The 27,393-nt window shown below is 37.5% G+C and overlaps 1 protein-coding gene across 3 annotated transcripts in view; it reads left to right on the top strand.

The window, feature by feature from the left end:
• Positions 1 to 643: 643 nt before the first annotated feature.
• The window catches only part of LOC145987679 (uncharacterized), a 119,846-nt gene continuing 93,096 nt past the window's right edge, over positions 644 to 27,393 (top strand). The window contains exons 1-6 of one of the 3 annotated variants that reach the window (XM_083122216.1): positions 644 to 796; positions 10,728 to 10,854; positions 11,083 to 11,147; positions 11,743 to 11,809; positions 15,625 to 15,677; positions 16,919 to 17,021. In XM_083122216.1, the coding sequence (XP_082978342.1) occupies positions 732 to 796; positions 10,728 to 10,854; positions 11,083 to 11,147; positions 11,743 to 11,809; positions 15,625 to 15,677; positions 16,919 to 17,021 (480 nt within the window). In that variant the 5' untranslated portion in view covers positions 644 to 731. Of the gene's footprint in view, positions 797 to 940; positions 958 to 3,733; positions 3,761 to 10,727; positions 10,855 to 11,082; positions 11,148 to 11,742; positions 11,810 to 15,624; positions 15,678 to 16,918; positions 17,022 to 27,393 lie in introns of those variants that run through there. The other 2 variants (XM_083122218.1, XM_083122217.1) reach the window with 2 other exon arrangements.

Genomic DNA, 27,393 nt, shown 5'->3' with positions numbered 1-27,393 from the left:
CACTGCTGTCCCCCATCCCTTCGAGAGAAAATCCTGCAGGCGGCCTTGGACATGTTACAAGTGGTTAGATTTGTTTAAACATTTGGTCGAATCATTTTTTCTAATCCCTATAGACAAAATGGAACCAAATGATTAGATTTAGAAGGTTTCCTTACCAAACAGCAAATACAATTGATTTGCAAATAAAGGAAGCTTAATGATTATTTTAATTCGTTTGTAATATTGAAATGTTAATGTGTATTTTTTATTTATGTTATTTTTTGAAATAACTAACTACATGAAAATAATTGATCTATATAGAAATATGGAAGGATCATTAAATGGTTATAATTAGTTTTAGTGCATTAGTAATATAAATATGCAAGTAAAACTCCAGGAGAAAGAAACTGTAATTATCTACTTTTCATACTAATTAATACAGTTTTCACACCACATAAGATAGTAAATTTCCAAACGCTGAGCAAAACACAATTTATCTCAGTTTGCATAACCTAGCATGAAATTTGAGTGAAGGTACTGTTACAAAAAATAAATAAATAGAAACACTTTCATTTCTGACGCAAAATACCCGGCGGTAAGGGTCACGAAGAAGAAGAAGAAAAAGATTGACGCAAATTATCGTTAACTTGAAAAATAACAAACGTCTTGACAATACACTAGGATTTTGGGCAAAATGCAATTGAAAAATTCTTCAGTGTTCTATGAAGCAAGCTTTTTAGGAGTTATTTTCGATGAGCCAACTTAACAAAAAATGTTCTTGTGTCGAACAAACTAAAACACATGAAGACAATGACGAGTAAGTGGTATTTTTTAACAGTAATTCCTTATTCCTGCACGTTGTTTTCTTTAATGTGTACGTAGAGAGTTGGGAAATTAGTCACATTACTTTTACAAGACTCGCTTGATTTTCAAAGAAAGGAATACAAGGTGAAGTTTCTAACGGGCATAACACCTCCTGTAAGTTTATTTTGTATTTCACGTCAATTATGTAATGAAATAAACAATGGAGTAAAACTTAATGTATTGCCCTGCAATATATTAAGGAAGAACCTTACAATTTAATTTTATGATTTTGGAAGTTACATAATAGTTTCTTTTGTTCCAGTACTTTTAATTACTTCATAAGCTCAATAATTCTCAGTAACTACATAATTACCGATATGATTAGATTTGACCTAGTATTCGACAGAAAGATCGATGCAGGATACAGTAATAAATTGCTATTATGTCGAGCCACAGTGTCATATTACGAAATGGATAGGTAGAGTTGGTAGAATTCAATGAGTAGAATGAAACTCAAAGTAGGTGTGTGCCCATTAATGAACATCGAGGTGGAAGGGGGTTTGGACAAGAACAATGGGTCAGCTGATAAATAAAGATTATGATTATTATTATAAAAGGATAATAAGCTCTATATATACGCACAGTGGCGGCGATTACGGGGGCCGTGGGGGACACTTGCCTCCCACCACTTTTGATACTTTGTCCTCCAGGTTTGGCACCCAATCGCCGCACGGTGTTTACTGAATTTCGACCAGGGTGTTAATGAAACAGAAAGCAATGTAATGGCATGAGATTAGAAACAGGGTCGCCCCGAGTTGTGGTGGCAACGCAGACTCCTAGTAATAAAGGATCCCAGAGTTCGATCCCCGGAGCCGGGTCACGATCGGATGGAATTAATATTTGACGGAACCGTGAGGGGGCGGAGCTTGACTTTGGGAAGCTCGATCGTTGATGTGAACGTCTGATACGGTTCAGTAGCAGTCTTCAGCCCCGTTACAGAGGATACGTAACCCACTTTTGGGCGTAGAAGATGAGCCGTCAGAAGGCAAAGACCTATTGAAACACAGAAAAAGGCGAGTAATGATAAAATTGATTGATGGGGGCATTGAGCAAGAAAATCCCACAATATTTTCCTCCCAATTCTGTTTGTAAAACATCGGTCAAAATATGCGATTTCATGAACCCAAGTAAAAGAAATTTAAGAAAAAAAACTGACCGAAACAACCAAATTACATTTTCCTGTAGTTTACGGTTATTACAAGCATAAGAAAACAGTTTTTCTTTGTGACGTTTCAGGAGAACACACGCTCCCTTCATCAAACATTTATTTTCATTTTGACTAAAGAAAAAGAAAATAAATGTTTGATGAAGGGAGCGTGTGTTCTCCTGAAACGTCACAATGAAAAACTGTTTTATTATGCTTGTAATAACCGTAAACTACAGGAAAATAATTCTACAAAGCAAGCAATGCGTACATACATGAAAAACCAAAACAATTAGCAAATGAAAAATAAATAAATAGGGGACTAACCACAAATATGATACATAAACACTAGTTGTAACGACCTTTTTTGCCTTGTGGTTAGAACATTGGTTTTCATCTAGGCGATTAAATAGTATGACATTTACACATAATTTAGAAACATTTACTATATTTACATTCTAAGAATACTCAAACTCAAAAGGAGCTATCGAACTAATAACACCGAAAACCTGACCAAATTTCTATTGGCAAGTTCAAACTTAATGCCCATCTAACCAACCTACAAGTTTCATGTAAACTCTTACATACACGTAAAATATCAGCAGGTGGAAAACAGCCTGCTGTTGTTTCAGCTCAGTGAGGTTGGTCATTTGCAGAATGGTGTCCTTCTTTAATACACAAGGTAGCATAATTTTCGCCAGGGAAATCTTTGATGACTGGACCATTAATGAACACAGATGATATTTCAATTGCGTTTGTTCCATAGTTAAGAAACTGTATTCTATAATTATCGTTTCAATTCCGTTTTCTTTGAGGGGGATGAAAACATCCCTGGCAGAGATAAAAATAATTTTATTTTGCCGGAAATTTCTTGTGGAGTGGAAATCCAGACTCAAAACAAACTTTGCAACCTTATACGTATTTAGTTATTTATTCGAACGACCTTTCGTAATGTTCGTCGTATTATGGTTTGAGCGGGGCCTCCGAGATGCGTATACTCCGTGTATCTCAGAGGCTCCGGTTTGAACCCCTTCGAAAAAGAATCGGGGCCGACCCCCCCTCCCAATCCTGAGGTTTGAATTGCGGGCATTCATTTGGAAGGCGATTTAAATTGTAGGTCAAGTCCTTAGATTACAAAAAAATTCAAACTTTTTATCATATTTCACATGACATTACTATTGTTAATACAGCTTCACGGGCCAGTGGCCACAAATAATGCGAACAACCTGGGCCACTGATAATCTTACCTGGCAACTTTTTGTATATAGAGGTCCTTGGGACCGACAGACGCGGTGGAGATAGGCCACCAAGAATAATCCTCCAAGGCAACCATTTATATGATATAACAGACTACACGCTACCCTGAAGACGGAGGCAGATTCAGCCTCCGAAACGTAGGTAAATCTCTTTAAAAAATAACAGTAGTTAAAAGTCCAAAACTAGAATAAATGAATCATCACCTCCAACGTGTATGAACTGGTACTACTTTGAAAGTGTTGGTGCGTTGCACAACAGTTTTGCTACCTTGTGTTCTGGCGTCATATTTAGAATACGAACGAGGTTAGGTTAGGTTCCATTAGCATTAATACAATGAAAAATTATTATTTAGGCTAAGATAACTAAGCATAGATAGCCTAACCTAACATCGTAGGCATTTAGCCTAAAATTAAAAAGCTTCCTCCCGTGACGTCAGAACACAACACAATGTTGCTCAAGTGTTATGCGATAAGTGAAACCCGTGAGTGGTGGTGGTGGGTTGCACGAAAAATTCGCGTACGTGAAATATGCTAAATTATTTGTTTTAAATACCAAAAAAACTTTGAATCGTGATGGTCGAGGTAGTCTGGATAAAGTATTTACGTAATAATCTAATTTCTAGTATTATGTGCGGCCGTAGTTATTTGATTATGGCAAGAATTATCAACTTTTTGTGATTCTGTGAAAGCTAAGTTTGCTTTGATTGATTGAATTACTTTACTTCGAGTTTTGTGCCAATTTTGGCTAATTTGCGAAGATGATGATGTTATGAAAGTGATGAATGGACAGTCACAAACATCCATGCCCAGGCCAGGATTCGAAGGAGCTCCGATTCGAACCCGGGACCCTACGTTGTTGAATTCCATATACAATGAACAGAAAGTGTAAAAAGAAAAAGGTACTTACCCGAAGAGATGCCGGCTGTCTGCAAGCAAGGTTTTGAACGATGCACTAAATTATTACTGACCATAAACGTATTTTACACTATCTACAAGTTTTTGGGACCTGTGCTTCTTCATGTACCATACACACGCACCGCGAACGCAAAGAAGCAATCACCACGCAGAACGCAAACGAGCAAAGCACACGCATTAACAACGCGGACACAAAGACATGCTGGCAGTGTTGTTAACTCCCATCGGTTACCACCAAAAGGCAATAAGGACGTAAAGTAGAGTCTAGCCAAAATTTTAACTTAGCTTGCCTAACCTAACCGGGTCGCAGACATAAGCTCACCTATATTAATGCAAAAGCGGACATACAGCTCGCCAGAAATAATGCAATTGTATTATAAAATAATAATTGACATTTTTTGACGGTGCCTGGTTACAATTAGCCTTAAACCCCTAGAACGATGCACCGGTAGCCCCACAAACCATTCACGCATAGCCCCACAATCCATTCACGGTAAGGTTAGGTTAGGCAAACAGTTAAAATTTTGTGTCGTAGTAATATCAGGAATATATATTTCATTTCTTAAGTATTACATGCCCAACGGATCCAGTCTTTCCCTTATTTTTTTACTGTATATTCGAGCTTATGTCCACTATCGGTGAGCTTTTGTCCGCACTTGTAATATAAGACTGGCAGTGAGCTTTTTGCCGCTGAGCTTATGTCCAACACTCAACCTAACCTTACCAGAAATGGTTCGTGGGGCTACCCATGCATAATGTACAATTTCTACACGTGACCCCCACATTTTAACAACAGATTCGTGATTAGAAGGCCAAAATTAGTTAGTATACCAAATATTAACGAAATTGGAGACATTCTCTATATTGTAAATTCTTACCAAAATGCAGGCGCGGCTCGTGCATAATTTTCCTGGGGGTTCACCAAAATTAAGAAAGTGGACTTATCTAAATCTTTTGAGATACTACACGCTTTGGTTCGTAGAGATAGTACTGGGAAAACTATCAAATTTTGGCCGGTAGATTACTAACAAAGTTAATTTGCTCTATGTTCAAATAACAGTGACAGCACCAAGGAGTGTGTGTGTAGGGGGCGATCATTTTAATTTAAGATTTTCGTATGGTATTGTATTTAATCTCAGAATTCAGAAAATATTCTCGCCTAAATTTTGCCTCTTCCACTCTTGCCAACTCTTTTCTGGTCCCACCACTGTCAAATAGACTATATTATTGGAACTGGATCCTGACCCTACAATTAAACATACAAATCTCTGCCTGCTAAAATGAGCATCTATCAGTAATCGAATCCAAGACCCCTCGATTACAAGATAATTCTTACATAACTATTCGAAAGTATATCGCTAAATCAAAGCTATTCGATTCTATTCTATGCAATATGTTTCTTTCTTGCGATGAACAGAATTAAACAAGAATCAAAGCGCACAAGAAATATTAAAACAAAATATATTGTTCACCTACTTGCATTACTGTTCATGTTTGTAGAGAAAGTCCATTCTCCTCTCCTTTCTTCTTGCAAATTTATCAATAACAGCCTCGTTGAAGTCTTGGATGCTACCGATGAACTCCTTTTCTATCGAAAGCATGCCCGACCCTGTGGCCGAGTGGTTAGCACATCGCGCTGCGACGCCAAGGGTCCCGGGTTCGAATCCCGGTCGGGCTTGGTTGTTTGTGAATGTCCATTCATCAATTTCATCATTTCATCACTCATCCCCATCTTCGCAAATTAGCCAAGAGGCACAAAACGCGAAGTAAAATAAACTAAATCAAATAAACAAATAAAACAAATAAATCTATCGCAAGCATGGCCAAAGCTGTTAACCTCTCTTCTGTCATCGTGCTCCGGAGAAAAGTCTTCACACGTTTAAGGGTGTCATAGGAATGGTCACTAATATTCTTAATAACTTAATACACTGACTGAAAATTGTATATAAATTGTTCCTCATCATGAACTGTAGTAGTGCTAAAGCTCCCGACACCTCCCGAAAGTCTTGACGCATGTAAAGGATTTCCAGTTCTGTTCGAATTTTGTTTTGTTCAATAAAGGGGTAAGCCTCTAGAGTTTTTTGAAGGAACACATGTGGAAATTTCTTTTCGTAACTGGCAAATTGATCTGAGAGAAAAAGATTTGCTGCAAGAAGATGGTTGGTAAACTGAAAGCGTTCCTTTGTGTGACTGATTATAACGTCGCAAACTTCTTTTGCAGCAACACTCTTTGATATGTTCGATTCCCGACACCTTCGCTTTGCTGATTGTGAAAATACCTGGGATGATTCTTCAATTCTCTCAATATGTACGTCTCTTACTTTCTGAATTGCCAATTCGAACCCCAGCATTGCATCTTTAAGCTGTATAGGATCTATATTTCGGTTCTGTAATTGCTCATATAATATATCGACATGGAGCATTATGAGGTAGAATACTGACAACCAAAACTGAAAAGTTTCATTTTCTAGTTTTAAGCGAAGACCTCTTGCCTGAGCTATGGTGGAAGTTTGACGAGTAGTTCTTTCAATTTTCTCAAGACACTCAATTAAAGATTCCTTGTTTTCTTGCACAACCTGGACTGTTCTAGATTTTAAGTTCCATCTTGTATTTGAAACACGTGGTACTTTTTTCCCAACAATTTCGTTTAAAACTGCAGTTCTTTGTGAGGAATGTGAGAAAAAAGTGGGAATTTCGCTCAGATCAGCAAAAAACACTCGTACATCTGTATTTTGGCTGGTTGCTTGTGCCAAAATTAAATTTAAAACATGAGCATAACAATGTATGTAATGCGCGTATTGAAAATCTTCCCTGAGTAAAGTCTGAACACCTGAGTGGCGACCACTCATGACATTCGCACCATCATAACTTTGCGAAATAACTTTATTCGGGTCCCCAACGATTTGCATTAAAGCTTCTCTGAGGCATGCCGATAGAGCTTTAGCATCATGGTTGGGGGGAGTGAAAACGCCCCAAAACCGTTCGACTGGGTTTCCATTGGGCAAAACATACCTCAAAACAAGAACCAATTGAAAAATTGATGAAATGTCTGTTGTTTCATCAGCAATTACCGATACGAAGTCTGCACTCGCTATTTCATCTTTTATCTTTTCGTGGCAAATTTCAAGCATGCACGATAGCAAATCATTTTGAATGTCCTTTGACGTGCCCTTAAAAACAGTTGCTTTTGATAAGTGGTCCCTGAGGGCAACGTCAAGTTCAGAACTGAAATCAACGAGGCCACGAAAAACTCCAGGATTTTGTGACTCACTTGTTTCATCATGCCCCCTGAGCGCTAATTCAAACACCCCACAAAATTTTACACAGTCAACTATTTTTGACAGAATGTACCTGTTTTTACGAACCTGATCATTATGTCTCTGAATATTAAGTCTGTACGCGTTGTCGAGTTGATGTCGTATGTCTTGCTTCCCCAGAAGATTGAGCTCTAACTCAGAATTCATGTGAGTCTTGGAAATTTCGTGTTTCTTGATTTTTTGGGACAAGTGACAGAGGTCAACAACTCCTGTTTTCGTCCATGATACTTCGCCATCCACACTAAATAATAAACAAGGGAAACAGAATAACCTGTTAGTTTCACTGCACCCACAAATCCATTCATTTTTTGAATATACATAGATGTTAAATTTCCTTATGATTTCCTTGTCCTTACTTTTCGATCGTTGGGTAATGTCCAAGGGGGGCGTCGGCCGACCAACGCGCTTCACCTCCAGTTTCCTTTCAAGGGACAGTGACGAAAATTTTGTTTCCGTTAGGCTTTTCACCGTAACATTAGCCATTTCAATAAACTTATTTCTAACTTCTCACACAACAACAACTACACTCCTTCCAATACACAATCCACTCACTCCACTCAACGTATCACCACGCCAAATATATTTCAATCACCAGCCACGCACTTCAAAACAAACTAACAAGTATGGAGACAATGACACGTAACAAAGTCAATCGCGCGCGTCCCCTCGAACACCCTCTCGCGCTAGAGTATAAATGATCGCACGAAACTCAAACAACTTTTTGGTCGTCTTCTGACGTAAGTGCGAAATGCCTTCAATGTTGGGTTAGGCTTGAATAAATAGTAAATACTACATTTTTGGTCAAGCACGGTAAAGCCCCGAAAATTGCAGTGTATATATTCTAAGACAACTAAACCTAAAAAGCCTAACATGTCAACGGAAGCATTTAGTCTGACGTAAGAAGACCAAAAGGTTGTTTAAGTCTTGTCCGATAAGCGACCCCTCGCCCTTGCGCTATTTTTTACTTTTCGGTTCCTTCCACCTGAAGTGTTTCCATCTTAAAGAAGAAAACTCTGAATGTGTAGGTAACTTGTTTTCTATCATATTTATCTTATTTGTCCCATCATCTTTACTTCTAGCTTTCGTTCGGTGTTACCTCTACATTTATATTACACCCTCTTCATTAATCTAATAAGTATTGTAAAATATAAATAATACAAAGAGAATACCAAATGAATTCAAATTGAAACACACAATGCAACACTGGAAGAGAGAAGAACGTGGTTCACTCCAGCTCGCTGGTGATCCTACGAACTGCGCATGTCCGTTTTGACGAGACTGCCTTCCCCCAATCTCAGACTGCATGCATTTTCGCCATATGTACGCGTCGAGCTTCTGCTAGCCGTCCTAAGCTTTTAGCATGGTAGGGGTTGCCTTGCGGAGGTTCAGCGGAGACCTTGCACGAAACGGAACTAGAGGGGAGCTGAGTGGCTCTGGCCCGCGGTTTCTCCTTCTCACTAAGAGAATTTGGCACTCTACGCTTATGAACATCTCAGTTATTGTTTATTTTGTATATTACTGGGGGTTCACTGCACATTTGCGCTATACAGATAACCGCGCCTGCCAAAATGATACAATAAATGGTATAGATGGTTCAAAGTCAGATCGATTTTTGACATGAGTATGAACTGATAAATGCCTGATAGATTACGTAACATATCCCCTTGATTTCATTTGTGTAAAAGTGTGAGTGTTTTAATAGGTTTGGCATTTAACGTTCTAATTCTTACAAAGAAGTTTCGTACCCCTGTCTTTGATAAGGCAAAGTTGCATCCTTAAGTCCATGGCCCTAGTTCGATCAATCGAGTTAATTTATTTTCCTTGTGCTATAACTTGGTAGATCTATCTGAAACTATCTTGGCTGATGCAGATGAATGGACAAAACTAGTACCATACAAAATGTTATTTTCATAGTAACAGTTCCGAATGTTTAATGATTTTTCTTAAGTTTTATAAGACTATTAGGAAGTGTTTTAGAACACTGGAAACAATTGTGGGGTAAGTCTGAAGCTTAAAGACTCTAATTAGCATAGTTAATAGCTTCACTAAGTATCAGTTAACTGACGAAATTATGATTTGAAATTTAGCTTATTCAGCAGGCATTCTTGGTTTCTGGTCAACTTGGACACTAGTTTTAAGATTTTCATACAAGACTTGAAGGGAGTTTCGTGATTGAGACCAGATATTATGTGATCAGGTGTCTAAAGCATTTAGGGATGTTATTTTAGTGCTAAGAGCATCTAAACCTGACCCATCTAACCTAACAAAATGATTTAGGAATATTTTATTAATGCTAAGAACCCAAACCTGACCACCTAACCTAACAACAAAAGCATTTAGAGACTAAATATCCCTTTGCACCCCACGCACATAAAATATATGGCAGCAGAAGTCTATATCCAAGACAGCAGTAAACAAATGGCTGCTCGCAAACAAAGAATCATATAGGAGTATACGGAAGGGAAAAAAATGTTCTCAATAAAGGAAAACAATGAGTAATCACTAATACTCTGAAGTATGTGTTAATAAACATAATTAGAAATCGAACCATGTAAAAAATGCCTGTGCACCATGATAAATTTGGAATTAAATAATCGGAACTTGGACACTTTTTTATTAATAGAATGATTATCAAAACAATCAGAACTTCAACACTTTTTTTATTGTTAATAGAATTATCATCAATATCAAGGTTTAGTTGCAAGTGATTCTAATGGCCCGGATGATTATTAATATGTATTATTGCTTCTCTAAATATTGACTGCGCTGTCTGCGCCCCATAACTGGATACAATCAGCGTTAAATTTTAACCTTAGAAAAGTTTCTGTCAAGATTGCTCCCTCGCCTCTGCTGTGTGTAGCTAGCCATTCTTGTCCTGAAAATATTGGTAGCTTGCAATAGACAGTTTGACGATCCCTGCTTTACAGTGAAATGTTTGAAAAATTACCAATGTAAATTAGACCTTTGTACAAAATTTAGGATTTATTCTAGAAATGGTGCAGATGAGTCACTTTATTATACTTCCTGGAAGCATTCATGGCCCAAGTTCTTTTTGTTTTATTGTGATTTCATCATGCTATGAATGCAAATTTAACTTCTGTTTACACATACTACGGAGTTTTAGCGATTAATTAAGATTTTGTTGAATATATGCTTTCGTAGTTAGATTAGGCAGACCAGGTTTGGTTCTCTTAGCATTAAAATAAAGTCCCTAAATGCATTCTACTAAACATTTGTTATTTTTCATTTCAGGCTGGTTCACTCAGCTGTTCCTGTTTCACAGTTTCAATCAAAGAATGATAGTAGTGTTCCTGACAAAAGTCAACACTCTCAAGTGAAACCAAGTGACAAGGCTGCTACAGATTATGCTAATAAACTGGTTAGTACATAATTTTGTAACAGTAAAGTTGTTCAAAATATTTATAAATGTTAATAATTAAGTATTCAATTGGAATCAAGGGCATATGTTACTTGGACATTATGTTAAGAGAATATGTTTAATATGACATAAAGATTGTTTTGAGAATGAAAGTCTTACCTTCTGTTTGGGAAATGTTCACTCAAAATAGTGCTCTATTTAATCCATTTGAACCTTTTTTCATTACAGGACAGGCAATATATTCCTTTAAGAAATAATCTTTCTGGAAAGGTTGCTTTTATCCCTTTTGTAAGGTACGAATTTTAAAAATGCAACTCTTAGCTTTAATAATTCATAAATGGAATTTATACAGCATATTCTATTGCCTTTAACACATCACCCGCTGAATGCTGTTTTGTCGCATCTCCACTTTTTGTCAGAAATGAGTTGATGACATCATATTCTTACTTGTTAATGCGTTCCGAAGTAAATTATCTGGCTGTCAAGTGGTGTGAATTATCAGCATTAATAAAATGTTTGTGCAAGTCATGTAGCGTATTCAAAATCCATATAAATCCAACTTCAATCAGCTCTCGTGAAGAGTTAGTGCAGATGGACATACGACAAAACAGTATTCAGCCGGCAACATGTGTATTCATATTTTTATGGATAGAGAATGCCTAACTTGTTGGTCTACAATTTTTTATCTGTGTAATTTAAAATTTCTGCATTAGAAACGTATTAATGTAGATTGAGCATTTTTCTTGCAACATTACCACAGTGACATCTGATTTACATTAAGAAAAGAAAGATTTTATTTCCAACTATAACACTAAAACAGTATTTTCTACAGCACTTCACCTTTGCTATGGGTTCTTTGAGTTATACCATTTTTATCTTTGCTTCCAGTTGGGATGACTTGGAGTATTTGAAGCATAAAGGACTTGCAACAATGCCTAAAGCAGATGCTAGGAAGGTTAGTTCATGTCTATTTTTCACTGTCTTGGCATGTATTTTCTGTCACAATATCTTCATGTGTGTGTGTGTGTAATTTTTTCTCTTATGATTACGTTGGTTGTAAGGATATTGGTAGATTCACAATGGTCAGATGAGTTGAATATAACTGTTACATATAGATTTGTAGATTAAAAAGATGACTTCATTATCAAAATATGGTGTTTGTAATTCTGCTAACATATCTCCATGTGCCTTAAGATAAATATATTCAGAATCATGTGTTTTGCACTTAACAGTAGAGAGGCAAATGATGGATTTAAACAATTTTTAAAACTTATAGGTTAGCCATTATTTCCTGAATTAATTTGCAAAGCTTCAGTACTGTATAATAAAGCTAATATCCACCAAAGATAAAAATTGTGGTTTTGCAGTAATTCTTAATATATTTCAGAAATGGAATATATATATATATATATATATATATATATATATATATATATATATATATATATATATAGTATATTGCATTTAACACATGTGTATTTATATATTATATTTACAGATAAGTGTGGTTTGGTTTGAGTTGACGTTTTAAGTCCACTTTATGCACAGCAAGACTAATCAGGATGCATTTATATGTACCGTGCGTTCATTTCGATCTTCAGCCGAGAGATCGGGAGAAGCGTGGTGGGCGGCGCTGACGGAGATGCCGACATTTGCAGCCTGTAATGCCCGCTTATTTTTATGGACATATGCAGACATTTATATAAATATTGCAAAACGAGCACTAACCTGTATTATAAGAGTTGTTCAAACTGATATCCACCAAGTGCCAAGTGTGTTGACTTTCGGGGAGAATACGTTGAAACTTTCGTGCCTGTAGCTAAAGTCCTCCTGGGTCGGGCCGAGAACTTATCAGCCCCCTCGTAACGTGAACCTTGCGGCTGGCATTCCAATCCTCTTACTGACACAACACACATACAATCTGCAATAACACAAACAAGTAACGGCAAGTAACCAATAATAACACTCTTGCATACAGTACGAAATTAACACGCTCTTGGTTTACATCTGCTCGCCACTATATTCACAGCTCTGTCGCGAAGGAACAAAAAACTCGAGCTCGGAGATTTCCGATTGCAAGGAAGCTCACGAACACCATTGACTTTTAACGGTTTCGTCTACAGCGTAATCTTGATACAGTGTTGCACATTCGAAACCTCCAAACGATCCCCCATCGACACAAAACTCTTTCAAGGATATAAACTTAAGCAGGACGTTACTGGTCAAAACTATGATTAAAATGTTTTATTATCTGTGGCTCTTAACATCGTTTCTAAAGTATATTTTTTTGTGTATATAAGGGCAGAACTTGGATGAATTACAGATGATAAATTATAACACAGGTTAGTGCTCGTTTTGCAATATTTATATAAATGTCTGCATATGTCCAATAAATTATAACACAGGTTAGTGCTCGTTTTGCAATATTTATATAAAGGTCTGCATATGTCCATAAAAATAAGCGGGCATTACAGGCCGCAAATGTCGGCATCTCCGCCAGCTCCCCCCGCCACGCTTTTCCCGATCTCTCGGCTGAAGATCGAAATGGATGCACTGCAGTTCTTAGTAGGACTTAAAATTGTAAAAATTTACCTTTTTTATAATATAAGACATTACACAAGCTACATAAAATACAGTACGCTTACATTGACATTAATTGTAAAACAAAGGAAAATGTGTTTTCATTTTCTGTTTCCAAAACAGTGAATAACAAAATTTTGTTGTAAGTGTTAGAATGCAAATTTCCTTCTGTTGTCTCTTAAGATGGATTTACAAGGGTCGTTCAAGGTTGACCGGGACTTTTATTTCTGCAGAGGAAATAGGTAGCAGAAGAAACACCAAACTATGTCAGTTTTTCAAAGTATTCTCCGTGCGCGCCAAGGCACCGTTGCCATCGTTCTGGCAGCTCCCGAATTCCTTTGGCGTAGAAAGAACTTGGTTGTTGTCGTATCCACTGGAGGACATCGCTCCGCAGTGCTTCGTCTGTCGTGAATTTCTTCCCTCCCAGATGGTCTTTAAGGGGTGCAAACAAATGATAATCACTGGGGGCTAAATCCGGACTGTAGGGGGGGATGGGGCAGAACTTCCCAGCGCATGTCGGCCAGAGTTGTTGTTGTCACATTGGCCGCGTGAGGGCGGGCATTGTCATGGAAAAGAATGACATTTCCAGACAACATCCCAGGTCTTTTCTTGCGAATGGACTTTCGTACAGCACCACTCAACAATGTGGAGTAATACTGGGCATTAATCGTGCTCCCTTTGTCCTGAAAATCCACATGGATAACGCCCTTCATGTCTCAGAAGACACTTGCCATGATCTCTCCAGCGGACGGCTGCGTTTTGCTTTTCTTGGGGGGCGGGGAACATTTATGCCGCCACTCCATGCTGTGTCATTTGGTCTCTGGGGTTGAATTGTGCAACCATGTTTCATCACACGTGATGATGGATTGCAACAATTCATCACCTTCTGCTCGAAACCGATTCAGAAGCTGTTCACAGACCGTCCTGCGTGCGTGTCCACTTCTGATCGAATGTCAGCTGGCGGGGAACCCACCTTGCACAGATTTTGCGGAAGCGTAAGTGGTCGTGAATGATTGTCTCAACACTCCCGACACTATTATTCACCTCGGCAGCAATATCCCGCACTGTTACTTGCCGGTTCTCAAGAATCATTTGCTCAACACGTGCGATATTCACTGGTGTGACTGCAGTCGGGCGAATGAGTCCATGCGCTTCATTTGTCACCAGCTCCCGTCCTTCGCGAAACTGCTCACACCATTCGTACATTCTTGTCCACGACTTCGTTTGTTCACCATACTGTGCTTGCAATCGTCTGAAAATCTCAGCTGGTTTCACTTTCTCCTTCACGAGAAATTTGATTACACACCGCTGCTCCACAACCACAGACACACTGCTTGCCGCCATGTTCGCTGCATCTGCTGCGCATGTGCAAAATACGTCATGCCGGGCGCTAGTTACTCGCGAAGGAATACATTATGTCACCCGCACGTTTCATCATGATCCGGCTATTCATCGATTTTTTACGTACGAAAATCCCGGTCAACCTTGAACGACCCTTGTATATTGACTAAAACTGCGTTCAATATCGCAAGAAGTAATGGAAGTGTATTTTAAATTTGTCAGTTATTCGCAAGAAATTCACCCAACTCTTTCGGTCAAATGGGGACATGTAGTTATTGCGTGAATATGGAGTATATGTTGAGAAATGTTCTGACATATGGAAATAATATGTAAAAATAACTAGAATATATAAAATATGAGCCAAAACCTAATATATGCACAAATGTGGAAAATTGAAACTGAATTTCTCGAGTCTAAATGTCATGATACACAAAGATAATACAGAATATAACTGATTTCAGCTTCATACATAAATATGTATTTACATATAAATCCGTTCCCTGTTAATGACTTACAATAGACCTTTGTCCCCTCTGCCTTAAGGAACAAAATCAAACTATGGCAATGTTTGCCAATGTCTCCCACAGACACACTTTGTTGCATTAACTGTGAACATAAATGAGGATGCAAATATGACAAACCATTCATCAGGCATCACCAGTTTGATGTTAGTTATTTATATTTGTTCCTCTGATCTGAAACTATCATATTCTTGAATAAAATGATATTCTTCCAAATTTTTGTACTCTACCATTTATCCCTCATTTTGTTTCGATTGTTCTGATGTCATTATCTGAAACGTGTGTACTGAATAACAAAATTTACACACATTATTCACTTTTGTTGCAGGATCCTGATAAAGCTGCAGCAAAATCAACCAGACTAGATGAAGCAGTTACAAGGTAGGCACATATTTATGTGACCGACTACTTCTACTTGATGTAAATAAATTTCAAGTAGGGCTGAACCGATGTCGATACTCTCACCGATTGATTCCCGCAGATACTGATGCCGAAACTTGTATAATTCCAGTTTAAAATAACAAAGGCTAATTACCGAGTCATACTAACACATCACATTATATTCTTAAAATGTCCTGTAACATTTGGTAAGTTTTTCTGTATGAACTTATAGAGGGATGAACTTCTCTCGACACAGGGTGCATAGAAATAAGTTTTTGAAGTGTTGCAAGATTTTTAAAGTCTTACATTTACACCAAATAATCGGTGGATTATGTTTCTTCTTCAATTTGATGTAAATACTATTCATTCTTGTCGTTTGGGTTGATATGAGAAGTAGAAAAGCCATAGTTATTAAAATAGAGCTCATCTGGCTGGCTCTGTCTATGCTCTTCTCTAATTTATTCTCTTTCATTGCAATAAAAACAAGTCATTAAGGTATCAAGCGATACAATCACGTAAGAGACTCCCCACACAGAAGGGAAGAACACAAGAAGAAATTGTCAAATACACAACTCTCCCTTCCTGCTTAAACGTAGATGAAACAAAACGAATTCCACAGCAACCTTAATCCATCTTTCCCAAGAACTCCACAATCATCTGACCCGGAAACAGCCCATCATGATAGTAATATTGATTTTAGAAACGTCCACCCTTTTAACTCCACGAGTTTCGGATCATGAATTGGCAATGAATGGTTTCTTTTATTTCCAACACAGCCTTTATCAGGTACATACCTTCGAGAAGTTTGGGAGCAGCTTTCACTTTCACTTTGCCTTTGATCTTGTCAAAATTCTGCTTCCCAGGAGGTTGGGAGTTTCTCCAGCATTTCTTGGAAAATCTATATGCAGAACTTCTTGTGCTGGCCTTTGAACCTGTCACAGAGAAGAGTGAAGGAACCTCTGAAAAGGGACTCATAAACAATAGTATCGGATGGCATTGGTGGGAAAATTTCAACCAACACCTTCCGATCGGTATCGGCTCAGCCCTTATTTCAAGGTTTATATTATGATGAGCTTACAAAAGCTGAAACTGTTCCACACCAATTTATTTCTAAGTGTCTTTGAAACATTTTTACTTTAGACCCTTCTGTCATATACCACTGTTAATTGTAAATACAATTTCTTGGATAGAATACTTTGTGTAAAGTCAAAGTACAAAGAAGTTTTTTTTTTCATCTTTAGCTCATCTAAGCCAGCAACGAATCCAAAATTTCTTCCTGGTTCTCGACATGAACTAGAAGTGAGACATGTAGAAGATCCAGCCAAAACGTTAGTAGTACATACGGTGAGTGTCAATAAAAATAATTAATTAGAATGATTTTTAGTTTTTCTAGAAGTCGCAGTAACTCAATTGTTAGGGTGTCTGACTACCATGCAAGAGAACCGCCGGGACTGTTTCAAGCTGCTGTGGCACCCACCCAGTGTCGAAGTGGAGGAAACTCTGGGGGTAAAGGTGGCCAACCAAGGGCACGGTGCTGATCACATCACTCCCAGCTCGGCCAAGATCAAGAAAGTGTGGGGCCCTAACCCCACACCCCCTATATGCCTTCATGGCATGGTGCAAAGCACAGGGGAGCATTTACTACACTTAGTTTTGCTGCATACCTTGTTCAAATTATGAGGCAGTATTATCTAGAAATTTCTATCTGTTCATATTTAATGATTCTTGTACTATAATAATACCATTCAGAAGGCTCAAGTTTAACATATAAGCGGTGATTCACATTATACAGAGCGATCCATTGAAGTGTGAACTGCCGCGTCTGTGTTCACATATTAGCAAGCGAGGTGCTTGGGGACTTTTGTTGGTACTCTAGACTGTCTGTGAATCAAGCATGCATGTTTGCATAACTAGTTTAAAGAGTGATTTTTTTATTTACCAATTTATGAAAGAAGGTGCTGAAACTGGCTGCCTTCGTTGTCAACAAATTTTTGTCACCTCTTGATGAAGTTACCCATAACTCACTGCAGTTCCCGTTGATTAATGTTGGTAATTTCTTTGAGGATGTTACATTTCAGTTCTTCCAGGGTGTGTGGATTTGACTTGTATACAGCATTTTTTAATCTACCTTAGAGATAAAAATCGCATGGAACTTGTACACCCGGGAATCTTGTTTCAAATCACCTTTGAACTTCACATGCAGACTAAGTTAACACACACGAATCAATATATGATTTGTAGTAAAATAAAATTTGCTGAGCCATAACACGCTTTGTGGTTGAATACACTAGAAAAAGAACAATACGTAACAAGCACTGTATCACTTCACAGTTGCCAGGCTAATGAACAGGCCACATAATACAAAACAAGTACCCTTATCACTTCAGTCTTGTGCCTACTTACAGGACCTCCGTAAAAAAAAAAAAATCTGTCCAATTTTCTGTTCTCTACTGCTGTGAAGGTTTGTCATTGTACAGTGGCATCCTGTTTACAAAGTATAAAGTAGGACTTGAGGGAAGTACTGTGTAGGCAAAGTAAGCCAAAAAGAAAAGTAAATGTCTGAAATATGTTATTTAACTCTTTGTTTATTTTTTGCATGGGATAGATGGGGAATGATAACTAGTACATTATATGCAAAAAATATAAATTTCTGAGATCATGGACCATCCATATTGTGGAATGCATCTATTTCTTAATATTTAAAGATGTGATAGTAAGAAATAACAGGACTGAATAGAGCTTGAGCAGTTATATTTCACAAGCTTTGCTGTAATATGTATGTATTATGTTTTGCCTAAAATACTAGGTAATATTGTTTTTCCTTTTTTTCAATTACATTTGCATATTTGTGGTTACTTAACATTGCTTTAATATCATTTTAAGTTAATTTAGAAAGAGTGAGGATTAAATGAAATAACAAACAAAAATGGAACACTTATGACCTGACCAGATTTCAAACTCAGAATCATTGGAGTCAGGATCATAAACACTTTTCATGATTAGCCACTGAAGAGACCTTTACATGTAAAAATAATAAAATACCGGTAATATCTCTAAATACAGGAAAACTTCGTTAATACGATGTTCAAGGGATCAAAAAATGTCAACTTTGAATTAAATGACTTCGAGTTATCCAAACTTTTGAAGATGGTGCCTGTCTTTCAGGTGTAAATAAAGTAGAATATAAATAACCCCCACAACGGATGTTTTATACTTGGTGGTAGCTCACAAAATAAGCTTTACATGTACTATATAATAATATTGTACGTTTTAAAGAAAGTGTAAAAAATGTTACACAAAATGAGATCACGGACACAAAGATTCCTAGGAGACTGTAACACCATTTATCCTGCCTAGTTATACAACTGGTTATGCACGGGATGCATGTTGTGGCAAAAAGTCTTTTAAAAAACTGTATTTTCTTTCAATTGTGCAAAGTTGTTGCTCTTCCACGAAATTCTTAGAATTTTAGTTCATAAGAAACCTGTTTGCACGGAGACCTACTGAAAGGAAAACAATCTTGTTTATTGCAAGAAGTGAAACTCTGAAGAATCTTGACAGTAGTCACACTGGCGCGAGCAAGAGATGGGAGATAATCGGACAGAATGAATATTGGATTTTATGACTAGAACATTGTCCGTTACAGGATTAACTGGTAAGAGAAGATTCTCTTGGGAGAGAACACAACCTTTCCCTGGCACGAAAAAAACAAAACAAAAAAAACATCGGGGCTGCCTAAAACACATCGTAAAAAAAGTCACGTTTTCTTTGCTTCAGTTAACTTCATCTTTGCCCCCCCCCCCCCCTTTCCAGAGATCAGTGCAAACTCTTCTTCAACTAGCATTGTAATCCACCCTGAAAAAGATACATGCAACTTGTGATCTCTTTGCACCGAATGTGTATCCTAGGACACATTAAACAGCGCCACACTTGACAATCATTGGTTTGGATCCCACTTTAAACTGTATATTTAGTCCTGCTTAGCTCATCAGCATAAAATGAACTCAAAACAAGCTTTACGAAAGTTGCGTATTTTTAGATTAATCGACAATTTATTGTTGGATTCAGGAGTATTCTGGAGGTCAAACACTCGCTCCGCCAAAACTTTTCCTCTCGTATTCCTACATTCAGCACATTTTTTTTTTAATGGTTCTGAAGAAAAGCGGCGATTATACGAACTTGTTTTTCTTTCTGGAGATTGAATTTCGTTATCGTCAAATCAAAACAGCTTTGCGAGATTCAAAACAATGACGCTGGATGAGTCATTGCGGTAATCGGCAAGAGACAGCTTTCCAGACACCAGGCTAAACACTGGCGCCAGCTGCAGCGTAAACACAATGAGACCAGCTGGAAGTTAGAGCAGCAGGTGGTAGAAGAGAAATCCTCTGCATTTTAAAGATAATGCAATTGTCGAAGACCGAACTTTTATCAGCAGTGTGAAATAGAGAAATGATCCTTGCATTGCATTTTACCATGCAACAGACAATAATACGGGCAATATTTCCTATCCAGATAGCTGCATTCAAACAAGAAAAAGGGACCTGAATTCTGCAATTATTGCATTGCCATGCACACTAGTGGATGAGCTGTTGTAGGAGAAGAGAGGGGGTAACTTTTCTTATCCTGCGGTTTTTGTTCATTTTGAAGAAGGTATTCATAACTGGTTGCTTTATTTTAGACGCCAAAGGAAAGGAACCCGTATCCTTTTCCAAGCAAGAAAATCGTGGCCGAAACAATTAGCAACGCCCCCCCCCCCCCCATCCCTCTTTGCTGATAGGAAAAAGTGAGAAGTCACTCAGCCAACAGAACACTTTTTTGGCAAATTTTATGACCGGCACAGTTGGGAAACGTATGAAGTGGGAAACGGGAGTTGCAACATACGTAAGATCAAGGACAACTTTTGCAGGAAACCTAGATGACAACGTCTTAAGAGGATTGACGATCTTTAGTTGGCCTATGTGGCTTTGATTATCTGTAACAGTTTCCCTTTTTGTATGAAGTTCTACAGGGCACAAAGAACATGCTTTCAGCGGGGAAAGGAGCTTGACCTCCCATGCACATTAACAAAGAAAGTCAATGCCCAGCGGGCATTTCGGGCTGCTTCCCTCAAGTTGTCAGTAGCTCTTGGGACAAGGAAACATGTCAAGGTCAAGTTAAAATAACGTCCAAGCTCTTTCCACATTCGATCTTTTCTTGTCGACTTACGCAGGTGTCTACTTCGAATTAAGCGAAACCAGTTTTGCCAAAGGGTCCTGTAAACAACTTTGTATTAAAAATTATCCGTATTTCGAATTATCCGTTCTGAAATACATTATAAATCCTATCTTATCTGCTGGGGAATGGGAAGAACTTCGGATTAAAGAGGACTTCGTATTAACCAATATCGTATTAACGAGGTTTTCCTGTATATACCTGTAGGTGCAACATATTATCCTTGTAGTTGGGTAAACATAATGATCAATAATATGTGTTGGTTTGGCTGAGCGGACAATCTTACCGATTCCCACCATATTGATGTTTGAAAATTGTAACAATTAAGTTGTTCAATATATTGATTAAGTGTCTTATTTCACTTCAATTTATATGCATCAACTTGCTTTAAAATATTTGAGAATTACATCAAAATATTAAATGTAAACACAAAATCCTTTCCCCCCCCCCCACAATGCTTGTGCAAAATAAATTAAAACTTCACATTTTGCATAATTTTCAGGATACTTAGACTATGTGAATATGTTGCAGCATTTTTGCAGACCCATGAAAGACAAAAACAGCATAAAAGTGTCAGCAGATATTGGTAAATAATTTCCAACTGATACTGTTTGACACTGATACTACTAGTATCAGCCTTTACCGATATATCAGGCATCAGCCCTAGTTCTTGTTTGTCTTTAGCAAAATAGTGAATGGGTCAGGTAGAGAAATATTAACATATGTCAATATTTCTATAGTCTGTGGGTTTTTGAATGAGGGGAATATATGACTATCGGTAATACGTGGTAGTGTGGTACACAATAATGTACTACCAGGTGTTTTGCCCGCAATTGTGGCAGAAGGCCTGTGTGACGTCATAAATCCAAGATGGCTACCGCTTCATGCAATAACTTAGAAAATCCATCATAACTCCTTTTTAATAGTTGTTTTTGAAATTTTTTTATAGATACGTGTTTCGTTCAGAATTAAAAAAGGAACAAAATTGATTCTTATAGTTTTTTTCATATCTCGCACTGTTATGGAGATATATCTAGTGAAACTATTTCGTGCCCTTTTCTGCAAGGATTCTATACATATTTTACACTTTCATTGACATTCTGGCATATAAAGGGGGAAAATTACTCCCTGTGATATTTTGTTGATGCCTACTATTGTGGCATATTGCCTATGTGACATCATACATCCAAGATGGCTGCCTCTGCAGACAATCAAACCAAAACGACCATATCTCCTTAACTCCTTTAGGAGTAATTTTGACCATTTATAAGTTAGTTTGGTTTTTACACAAAGGGAAGACATGTGTATAAAGGATGCTTTCATTTGGAGGCATACAATCATGTATAACAGTGTGTCAGAAAGCATACATGACGTCCGAAATCCAAGATGGCCACCTTGGAGGTTCTTCACGTGATATACTTGTCCGTATCCTGATTTAGAGTTCAATTATCAGATTTTTCCACCGGCATTTTCCGTTAATAATTAAAAAGTGAAAATATTATTATAATTTTTATGACTACAGTAGTGTCCAAAAGTTAAGCATAACTAAGATATGAGAAAATGTTTTATTAATAAAGTGACAGATCTGCTTAAAACATAGTGAAAATTAATCAAAACGTTATATGGTATACAATAGAGTAGAATGCATGAAATTAACAATTGTTTTTTTTTAGTGCAAAGACACATGCAAAAAGTAAAAAAAATAGAAGATACTTCCTTGACGAAAAAAGAGGCTTGCTTGTATAGGGTGAATTTACCCCTAAAAGCTACACAACCTTGTAACGACGTAGCACGCTATTTACAAAGTGGTTCGAGAGTTCTACAGGCAGCAGGTTCCATTTCCCATGAAGAGGAGTGCGGATCTCTGGAAATGTCTTTGGTGGAGGATCATTAGCTAACTAGTCTCCTTAAGACACTACAGGATTGATGTCTAGGGACCTTGATGGCCAGTCCATGCTGTGGATTTATTCACCTACAAAAAAGTCATCCACCAATTTGGTTCGATGCACACATGTATTGTCATTTTTTATCCTTGAAGTTGAAGTCTGATCTGACTGCGCCTCTGAAAAGTCGCACATGTTGTTGGAATGCCTCGTTTCTATGCCTCTGGACAGTAAGAGTACCTCGTTTCTGTGCCTCTGGACAGTAAGAGTAACTCCAGCAGAGGCGTGCAGCTCTGTATGTCCATTGAGCATGATGTCTTTCCATACCAGTATTCCATCTCGATCAAACTGATCCCTTTCCACAATATTCCTTGGATTAAATGGTGATCAAGGTTCTCTCCAGATGAATGTGTGATGGGAATCATTTTGCAAACTGAATCTGAACTGATCTGTGAAAGAGCACCTTCCTCCGTTTGTTCAGGGTTCAATTTCGATGATTCTGACTCCACTGCAAGCGGGCCCTTCTATGCAGTGGATCAAGCGGGACACACACTACTTGACGTCTGACATAAAGACCAGTTGTCCTGAGTCTCCGGTACACAGTTTGGCGAGAGAAACTCTAACCCCTGAGGTCGCTGCAAGGTTTGAGGACAGTTGTCTTGCAGGCATCGTCCGGTTTCGTCGTGCAGTTAAAGCCAGATATTGGCCCTGTTGTGGCATTGCAACTCGTTGAAAACCTTGTTCTGGCCTACCATGAACATCTACTGTGTCTTGGAACCGTCACCAAAGCCTGGAAATGACTGTGACACAGTCAACACTTACGTGACTTCATTCTGTGTTTGACCTTCCAGACGTCCAATGATTCTTCACTGACGTCTTTGTGCCACGCTCTTACTGTACATTTAACACTTTACCAAGAGATTGTCCTCGGATCACAATGAGCGTTCGATACAGAATGAGGCACTCTTGTTCTGATATGTTGTGTTTTGTTTACCTTTCAATCACGGGCCTATTTGACACTAGCAGAACTGTTGCCTATATGCATAAGGTGAGTTACATTCCTTGATGACTATTTATGGTGATCTACTTTTTGGACATTACTGGGTCATTCAACGTCAATTCATCCAGGCCATGTCACCCACCATCCCCGATTTTGATGAAATTCGGTATGCTTATAGAAGTTTTGATGCTGATTACAAAAATGACAACTTTTAACAAATTGATCAAGGGATTCAGAAGTTACGCGCTTTTAAAGATCTCCGTGTACGCCACATGCTACTCCACTTTGAATGACACGCATTAGGTTATAAACGATCGTATCTTCCCTCGGGTTTGCCTTAGAAACTTCAAGTTTGTCTTCTTATGTTCATAATAGTATAAGCTTTCATTTAAATAACATTCAGATGAATGCATCAATAAACATGTATTTTTATATATAGTTTTATGTATTTTTTAGAAAAATAAATGACTAACTTCAAGAGCGAATTTCATGCAATGCCCCCCCTTCAATTTCCCCCAAATTTTATAGGTAGGTAGCTCAGAGTGTGTACTAATGCCTGATAGAAAAATTGGGATGGGCGGTTCAGAGACAGGGTGATAAGAAAATAATTTGCATAAAATGACATTAAAAGTAAATCTTATTAAAAATGCTTATGTATTTAGCACAAAGCCTGAAGTACAATATGTTTCAAGCTACAATATTCAAAATGTATGTTCACTATGTGTGAATGTAATCATAGGCGTAACCTAGCGGGGCAAAGGGAAGCTCTTGCCCTCTCCCAAATTTATAGATTAATTTAAAATTTGCAAGTAATAATTACAGTGGAACTCATATTTAAGTTCCTCGATTTTACATTTTCCTTCATTTTGCATTCAATCTTGGTGGTCCCAACATAGCAAATTGTTTAGAAATTTTCCAAGATTTTACATTTTCCCGCGTATTAAGTTTTTTCAGCTTGGTCTCCTGGATAACTCAAAATTGACGTTCTACTGTAAGTTAGTTTCAACAGTCTTCATTTTTTAAAAAAATTATATATTATATAATGATATATAATCATTATTAACATTCCCAAGTTTAGCAAATTTATCTTCGATAACATTCTTATTGTGCATTTTATCTCAATACGGAAGTTCTTCTTTGACTAGTCTTCATGAGGATACGTAATATGAAGTAAGAATTAGTACTACACATTTGAGCTGATTGAGGTTTTTTCAAATGGAGCTTTTTCGCCACATACCACAGAAAATATCCTTGTGAAGGGATGGTTGGAACAGTAAAACTACTTGTATAGACTTCTATAGTATAAAGCAACAAGTACGGCAATTATGTATCAATTCCGTAGAATTAGTATTCAAGGCATAAATTTCTTAGTAATCATCTAGGATGAAATGACAACAACCCACAGTACAATGTGTCAGCAATTGCAAAGTACTACAACAGTACCAGGAAGTATGCACTATTTTGAGCTTACAGGTTCCGTAAGTTACTTTTTACAAGTAACTGAGTTACAGTCAATCATTAAAAAAGTTACTCAGTTATTGTTACTGGTACTTTGAAAGTAACTGAGTTTCTTTTACAGTTACTGTAACAGTAACGTACTGTTAATGATCATTGATTTGTGTAAAAGTTACACAAAATCAATGATCATGAAGACTTCCGTGTTTTGCTTATGTTTTTAGTACATAATATGTAACAGTTGGGCTAAAAAGTTCGTAGGCTGACTCATAGATGGCGTTACTAGAATTAAATCCATGTGATTTTTACTTAGTACTAACATTCAAAAGATACGTGTATAAATTTCACAGCTGTCGGATAATTAGTTCGTGAGATATAGCATTGTGAGTGAAGCAGCTTTTGTTATTGTGAAAAAATGGAGAAAAAAGAATTTCGTGTGTTAATAAAGCATTGCTTTTTGGCGAACAAAAATACTGTTGAAGCCAAGGCTTGGCTTGATAAACATTATTCGGACTCTGCACCAGGAAAATCAACCGTTGAGAAGTGGTTTGCTAAATTTAAACGAGGCGAAATGAGCATCAAAGACGATGCACGCAGTGGACGCCCCAAAGAGGCTGTTACCGACGAAAACATCAAAAAAGTCCACAAAATAATTTTAAATGATCGTAAAGTGAAGTTGATCGAGATAGCTGAGACTTTAAAAATATCAAAGGAACGTGTTGGACATATTGTGCATGAATATTTGAACATGCGAAAGCTGTGTGCAAAATGGGTGCCGCACGTGCTCACAATCGATCAAAAGCAACAACGTTTTGATGATTCGGAGCAATGTTTAGCGATATTCAACTGTAATAAACACGAATTTTTCCGTCGATATATTACAATGGATGAAACATGGCTCCATAACTACACTCCAGAGTCCAATCGACAGTCAGCCGAGTGGACTGCACGTGATGAACCGAATCCAAAGCGTGGAAAGACGCAACAGTCGGCTGGCAAGGTTATGGCATCAGTATTCTGGGATGCGCATGGTATTATATTCATCGATTACCTCAAAAAGGGCCAGACTATCAACAGCGATTATTACATAGCTTTGTTGGAGCGTTTAAAGGATGAAATCACGAAAAAACGGCCCCATTTGAAGAAGAAAAAAGTGCTGTTTCATCAAGACAATGCACCGTGTCACAAATCAATGAAAACGATGGCAAAATTATATGAATTAGACTACGAATTGCTTCCCCATCCACCATATTCTCCAGATCTGGCCCCCAGTGACTTTTTCCTGTTTGCAGACCTTAAAAGAATGCTCGCTGGAAAGAAATTTAGCACTGATGAAGAGGTAATCGCCGAAACTGAGGCCTATTTTGAAGCTAAAGAGAAATCGTACTATAAAAATGGCATCGAAAAATTGTATGACCCCTATAATCGTTGTATCGCCCTCGAAGGCAACTATATTGAATAATAAAATCGAATTTTGTCAAAAAAATATTTTTTACTATGTTAGCCTACGAACTTTTCAGCCCAACTGTTATTCATATATTTACATTATTACTGCTAATAAATTATGGAAAACACAGTCATCTTTGCTTGAACGATTATAATTAAAAAATCATTTGTATGCTGACCACGGTATTTTGAATATGGTGTCATTGATTCCACTTGCACCTATTTCTTTCTCCTCCATTACAAGTTCAACAAAATCCATAGATCCACTCCTTCGACAATGACTTTTAGCTAGCTGGACAACCACATTCCAAACGAATGCAGCAGTCTACCAAAAACAATGGAGTTTTCACATACAATTAGAAATGAATTACAGTAATGTGTGGATGTTCTAAATTTAGCATTCAACATCTACATATTTTATTTTTATAATCTGGAACAGAATTGTCCAATTTAGCTATTTCCCTTATGCAAAAAGTAACTGTTACCGTTGTTAACTTTACAGGTACTTACTTTTAAAAGTAGCTAGTTACAGTTAGAATTCCTAAATAAAAAGTAACTGTACTTGTAACTTTGTAACTATTTACTTCGAAACACTAGTTGTTTAACAGTCAGAGCAAAAATAGTAAGTGCTGTTGTAATATGTTTTGTATAACTGTATGGTTTGACTTTTGTGAAGAAGTGACTTTCCGAATTCCAACTGTAAACAGTTATGTAGTAGCAT

Source organism: Lepisma saccharinum, chromosome 5 (genome assembly GCF_977018435.1).
Source record: "Lepisma saccharinum chromosome 5, izLepSacc3.1, whole genome shotgun sequence".
In the NCBI taxonomy this organism is placed as follows: Eukaryota; Metazoa; Arthropoda; class Insecta; order Zygentoma; family Lepismatidae; genus Lepisma; species Lepisma saccharinum.
This window is presented reverse-complemented; position numbering and strand designations above follow the sequence as displayed.